At 40.4% G+C, this 7,244-nt stretch overlaps 1 protein-coding gene across 1 annotated transcript; it reads right to left on the reverse strand.

The window, feature by feature from the left end:
• Nucleotides 1-657: 657 nt before the first annotated feature.
• LOC132181788 (auxin-responsive protein SAUR36-like) lies at nt 658-2,717 on the reverse strand. The gene is made up of 2 exons (XM_059595021.2): nt 2,427-2,717; nt 658-768 (listed from the first exon to the last, which is right to left on the reverse strand). Exons 1-2 carry the CDS (start codon nt 2,715-2,717, stop codon nt 658-660), a joined length of 402 nt encoding a protein of 133 aa, XP_059451004.1.
• Nucleotides 2,718-7,244: the final 4,527 nt, after the last annotated feature.

Genomic DNA, 7,244 nt, shown 5'->3' on the forward strand with positions numbered 1-7,244 from the left:
AAGCCAAGGCCCACAACAATGATTCATCAAGCACCCAAGTTTTCAAAACAACATCATTGTATCCTTGAAAGTGAGAGAAAAGTCTCTAAGGATAGCTTAATCGCCTGTGAACCAAGTCTCAAGGAGTGGAGGTCACTAATTCGAATCCTCCTCCCCCTTCTCTTGTGTTGACATATCAAAAAAAAAAAAAAAAAAAAAAGTGAGAGAAAAGCTCCTATCTTATCCCATTTTAACTTCAGCCACAACAATATTATTATTATTTTTTTTTAATCATGAATTTTGCTGAAATTCCCTCCCTTATTCAATTGGGATAAATAAGGGATAAATAAACTAAGTAGTTGGGTTGTGGGTTGTCGGACCTTGTGATTCATGGTTCTCGTATTCCTATTCAAGCCCTCCAATGGCCCCCTAATTCTTTTGGATGATTGGTTTGTCAATCAATCCATGAGAATTTAAATAAAAACATATGACCTGTCAGTAATTAGGTCCTCCAAATATATTCTAAGAAATTTTACAACCAGTTATTTTTTCTTGTGAAGTTTTCATTTGATTAATCAATTCAAAGAATTTAGTTGCATAATCTTTTTAAGAGATTAAAGTTTGATAACCCCTACATTCTTATCTCCTCAGAATACTTAAATCATATCTCATGCTTCCTTAGCTCTTCTTGCTCTCATGCATCTTGGAATTATCGATTCTGACACTCCTATTTGAACCATTGAGCTTTCGACAAGCTTGTTGTGGATCAGGCACTTGATAACCCCAGATCTAATATGAACCATAAATCCAAGGAAAAGAACAAAGTCTTTATTTTAATGCACAAGAAACCATAGTCTTTAATCTTTATTTCTCCCTCAAAGTCTTTTTTCTTTTTATCCAACTTTTTGCCCTTTAGCACTTCTGTAAACATGGCTCACATCCTGACTATGTTGACCAGATATTCCCACAAGTATAAGACACAATAAAGAACGCTTAAAGAAGACAAAAGTATATAAGATCATTTGAAGAACTAAGAATGTTGCTACATTTTTCTGAAGAAAACTAAGCGCTTGCAATATGCTCTCTCTCTCTCTTAGAATATTAATTATATGATGAAATTTATCTATTTTTATCTGTTGAAGTGTTTAGGATAAGTAGTGATTTAACATTGTATCAGAATAAAAGTCTTAAATTCGAACCTTGTCTCAGTGGTGGTTTAACACTCTCTCCCTCTTATTCTATCAATACATATAATCTCGTATACTTCATTAATATTATCAAAGATTAACAAGGGATAACCATTATAAAAAATTAACTAAAGCTTTATTTGTTTCGGCATTTTTTTTTTTTTTTTCACAATTGAATAATGTAGAAAAATGATTTCAGCTAAGAACATTTTTCAGCATTTGGCTCGTACTAAAAATCATCAAATATTTCTTATATTTTTATATAATCTAAGGAGTTATAATGAAGAGAGTATGCGAGAATATAAGGCTTTTAGGGATGAGTTTGAAATCTAGTGCAATTGCCTGCTCATATTGCTTGCAATTTCGTCAAACAATTGTGAGTGTCTTTGTGAGGCCCACCTGTCTGGGCAAGTGTTTGGCAGTCCGACACTTGTTAGGACAGGTAGGCCAATAAGAGACTCACTCACAATAGTTTGCCCGGAGGAGTGGGAAAGCGGCAAAAAATAGTTTACGCAAATGAAAAGAGTAAACTATTTTACGTCTCATGAATATTATTTTTATTGGCTAACTGAAAATATTTTAAAGTAGACCAATATTTTACGCCGTACCAAATATTCAAAACTACGGAAAATACTTTCCAAAAAACATTTTATGTTGTAAAAAAAACAGAGCCTTTTCATACTGCTGTGAACCGATACGGCCAGTTGCACAACAGTTTGTATGTCACATACTTTTGATTATGGAGAAGTTAAATTATTCTACATACACAATTGTCCATAAGGTGCAAAAACATGCAACATTCATTTGTGAATTGTGAATAGATAAAAGTGTTTTTGCACCTACGTACGTGTAATGAAAATGACACAAAAAATGGATAAAAGTGTTGATGAAAATGACATAAATTAAGGTTGTTTTATGAAAATCACATAAATTACCGTTGTTTTATGAAAATGACAAAAAAAAAAAACGACATTAATTAGCCCCCCTTTTTTTTTTGTACAAATGTTGACACACTTTTTCTCGAAACTGAAAAAATGTTGATGATTTTGTGTTTACAATTAAGTGGAACACTTGATAGGAGACTTAATGCACCACAAGAAAAATGGTCTTTAGCGACCACTTACATTATCAACGATGACTCAAAAGTTATCTCTCATAGTTAATTATCAGCGGCGACGACAATGTTTCCAGAGAAGCATAAGTTAATCAGAAATTGAGACCGAGTAATTGACAGAAACAAAGTTTTCTCTACATCTTTACCTGCACTTGTTGTCGTTGGATTATTGTGACAATGTACTCCAAGATGATTGCATCACAGGACAATGTCAAAGGCCTATCTCTTGGCAGCCCAAACTCCTCTTCAGACAGTTTTAAGAGCTCTCTGAATATCTCAGTGTTGAGGCACAATAAGGGAATCATGAACCGTCTTTGATCAGCCGTGTAGACAACAAAATGGCCCTTATCAGCTAGCAATGAGCTGCACCTCTCTCTGCCCACATTTCGAATGGCTGCTGCCTGCACAATTATCTTCCTCTTAATTGTATTGTACATTTTTTTCTGCCACTTGATAAGTTTCTTGGAGCTGAAAATGCTGGGAAACATTTTGTTTGCAGGTGTTGTAATTGAAGGCAGAGAGAAATGGGTAACTTTATATAGGAATTCAATGCTTCTAGACACTCTAATAGTTGTAGATTTTTACAAGGAATTACTGCATATATCCTCAGTTGATTGTGGAAAAGAGTTTAGTCGATGGCATCTAAATCCAGCTGTTTTCTTGCCAAACTCGCTTAATATTATAGTGATGACAAACCAGTTGCATTGATGCTGTCTACTTCACCACAAAATGAGGGGAGAAATAAACAAGAATCCAATGACATTAATTGATTTATGAAGTGGTTATGTATATCCTTTTGCATTAATAGACTCTTTTGGGTCACACTATGTTCTCTCTAGGGTCTCTCTGAACTAGAGGAGAACGAGCATTGCACATTTGGTTTGTGCGTATCTAATCGACGAATCCTGTGAAAAGGAACATGTAGCGTGGTGATGGCGGATGATCTAGCTGATATGTGGAGGAAGATTTCCCTCTCGGAGGAGGAAACCTTAGGAGTGGACTTTCATGAGGAAGCCTTTGAGGGACTTGTTCAAAAGGGCCAATCGTGTTTAGTTGGAAAACTCCTCTCAGATCATGTAGTAAGTTAGGAGACGATTCGATCTAAACTGATACAGGGATGGAAACCAAAGGGGCCAATGGCTTTTAAGGTTTTGGGTGAAAACCTTTTCTCCTGAAGTTTGTGAAGAGTGAAGACAAAAGACACGTGTTGGAAGGCAGGCCATGTATATTTGAGGGAACTCTATTCTCAGTCGAAGATGTCAATGGAAGCACTCACCCAACCGACATGGATTTTTCACAGGCAGCTTTCTGGGTACATATGTATAAGCTACCACTCGCCTGTATGGGGAAAGGAATGGGTCAGAGACTTGGGGCCTCCATGGGAGAGGTTGAAGACGTGGATGTGAATGAAGACGGGGAAGGCTGGGGTGAATACCTCAGGGTGAAAATCAAAATTTGTACCTTGAAACCTCTTGCCAGGGGATGTATGCTGTGAATGAAGGAGAAGGAGATTTGGATTCCCTTTCAATTCGAGAAAGTACCGAAATACTGCTTTCGGTGTGGATTGATTTGTCATGGGAAGGATGGATGTGAATGTAAAGAGGAAAGGAGGACACAGGGGGAAGAAACTATCTTCGAGTATGGTTCATGGCTACATGCCACCTCCCCTAGATGGGGGATGGAGAGGGAAAGAGGAAGAATGGGTGGGGAAAATTATCCACAGGAGGAGTGGGGTAGGAAAGAAGCTGGACGACAGTGGTGGGGCTCCCGGTGGGGTGCGTTCAACGGTGATGGTGATCGGAGTAACTCCGGTGATATGTTCCTACATGGAGACCAACCACGTAAGGAATATCCAGAATTTGCGCAATCTTCTCCTCAATCACGGGATTCTCTCCAGATCGGTAAGGAAAGCTGGGAACGTGGCGAATATTTTGCTGGAAGACAGACTGGGAGCGCTTGGGGAGCGGGGAAGGGGAAGAATGTTTTGGGAAAGAATATTGATGGGGATCACGGGGTATCACCCTAACGGCTGGGGGGAGTTAAGGGGGCAAAGTCCATTTTTGAAATTGAAAATTCTTTCCTTAATGACAATGTTTTCCTCCCTGGAGCCGGTGGCGTTACTTTTGAAAGCCAAAAAGATATGACAGCTGTGCACGCACAAAGAAGGGAGCCCAATGGGTTCCATGTGGACATGTTAGAACTGGCCTAAAAGTGGATGGGGGTCAAAAGTTGGGCCCGGTTGGCCCAAAAGTAGCTGACCTAGCAGCCCTCCTGGCCCAACACATATCAAAGGGGACCGAGGGACCTCTAGCAAAGAAACGACAGGGGGACAAGTCAGCAGAAAAGGTGATTTCCGAAAGTTTGGCTAAGGATGATGCTAGCTCGAGAGCACCGGATGGGAAATGGAAGAAAAGGAGAGGAGAAGGCAATAACTCCAAAATTGTTTCTAATTTTTTGGCGGTGGCTGATGACCAGCCCCGCCGCTCATTATGAGTATCCTAAGCTGGAATTGCCGGGGGCTTTGGGAACCCCTGGGCAGTTAGGGACCTTTGCCATATGGTGAAGGAGAAGCGACCCAAACTGGTTTTCTTAATGGAAACCAAGTTACCGACACAACGTATGGAGTGAATCAAAGTAAAAGCTAGATTTGGTAGCATTTTTGTGGTGGATAACGTAGGGTGCAGTAGTGGATTGGCGCTTATGTGGAGTGCGGATATTGGAGTGGAAATTCAAAATTATAACAGACGTCATATAAATGCTATTGTACAATCGGAAGTGAATGGGATTGAGTGGAAGTTTACCGGGTTTTATGGTCATCCCGATGTGGGAAAGAGGCAAGAGGCGTGGAGTCTTCTACGTCATCTCTCTTCTTTTTCTCTGAAGGCTTGGCTTTGTGTTGGAGATTTTAATGAAATCACCGAAGATGAAGAAAAATTCGTTGAGGTCCCTAAACCCAGATGGAAAATGCAAGCGTTTAGAGATACCTTAAACTATTGTCAATTGCATGATCTGGGATTCTCTAGTGCAAGATATACTTGGTGCAACATGCAACAGGGAGCGAACTTGGTGATGGAAAGATTAGACAGCGCGACAGCTAGTAATGGCTAGCGGGATGTCTTCCCTGTAAGGAATGTCGAGATTCTGGCTAACTGTAGTTCTGACCATGCAACTTTGTTGGTAACATTCAGAAAATCTATTAGGAGACAGTGGAGAAGGAAGAAGAAATTTAGGTATGAAGCTGAATGGAACTCGGAAAAGGAGTGCCGAATTTTATTAACAAGGTGGGGAAAACCAAACAATCGGGTGCAGGGGTGTGGAGAGTAGTTCGGCAAAAGCTGGTGGAGAGTAAGGTTGAGTTGGAGAGATGGGCAGATGCTAATAAATCACCCATTGATGGGCACATTGATTCCAAAACACGTGAGCTCCACCAACTTCAACGGGAAGAAGGTGTTCCGAATTTAGTGAAAATGGGTCAACTCCAAAGTGAAGTGAATGGATTAATCGAACAGAACGACACTCACCTTAGGCAGCGTGCAAAGGTGGCGTGGTTGAACTCTGGAGACAAGAATTCCAAATACTTTCATGCATGTATCAACCAACGTTGGAGATCAAACGAAATTCACTCTATTCATGACGAGGAGGGCTTACTACACTCTTCCCCAGACGGAGTTGAGCAGGCATTTATTCTGTATTTCCAGAGGATTTTTCTGACCTCCAGACCGAGTGGTATTGAAGAAAGCTTGGAAACTCTTCCTCGATGAGTTACCTCGGAGATGAACGAATGGTTACTTAGTGAGTTCACCGAAGATGAAGTGACTGCCGCTCTCCAACAAATGGCACCATTTAAGTCTCCGGGCCCCGATGCTTTTCCAGTGTCCTTTTATCAAAACAATTGGGAGGCGGTGGGGAATGAGGTATGTAAGGCTACTCTCAATTTTTTTAGGATTGGAATTTTGGATGAAGATATTAATCACACGTATATTGCTTTGATTCCTAAAGTCAATATCCCTACTCAGGTGTCTGAATATCGACCTATTAGTCTTTGTAATGTACTTTATAAAATTTTGTCCAAAGTACTGGCAAATAGGTTGAGACCCATACTGCACATGATCATTTCTAGCAATCAAAGTCCATTTATACCAAGGAGACTCATCTCGGATAATATCTTGATTGCGTATGAAACCCTACATACCATACAGTCCCGAATGTGGGGAAATGAGAGTTTTATGGCTGTTAAGCTTGATATGTGCAAGGCCTATGATCGTGTGGAATGCGATTTCCTAAAAGCAATGCTGGTACATATTGGCTTTGCTCCTAGATGGGTTGACTTAATTATGGCGTGTATTACCACTGTCAAGTACTCAATCATTGTCAATGGGCAGCCAGTGGGGTGTATCCGCCCATCTAGAGGACTAAGACAAGGGGATCCTCTATCCCCTTATCTTTTTCTCCTCTGTGCAGAGGTCTTAAGCTCACAATTGCAGCAAGTGGAGAGAACAGGCCTCCTACGGGGTGTTTCCACTTCTCCGAGGGGGCCAAGATTGACTCACCTATTTTTTGCTGATGATTGTTTACTCTTTTGCAAGGCTAATTTGATCGAATGGCAGATTATGTCTGGTTTGCTTGAAACGTATGAAAAGGCCTCAGGGCAAAGGCTTAATAAAGAAAAGATGTCGGTTTTCTTTAGCAGAAATTCCAAACAATGCTTTCAAAATGAAATGTTGCAATTGATAGGCGTTCTGGCTGCCAAACGCTATGATCATTATTTGGGGCAACCGGCCCTAGTGGGCAAGTCTTGGATACAGAAGTTTCAGTACATCACTGATAGGGTTCAAAAGCAGGTGAATGACTGGAAAAACAAATTCCTATCTCAGGCGAGAAAGGAGATCCTGTTGAAAGCCGTGATCCAGGCTATCCCAACCTATTGTATAAGTATCTTTTTACTTCCAAAAGAGTTGTGTCGG

This window comes from Corylus avellana, chromosome 5, assembly GCF_965113065.1.
Source record: "Corylus avellana chromosome 5, dhCorAvel1.hap1.2, whole genome shotgun sequence".
NCBI classification, from domain to species: domain Eukaryota; kingdom Viridiplantae; phylum Streptophyta; class Magnoliopsida; order Fagales; family Betulaceae; genus Corylus; species Corylus avellana.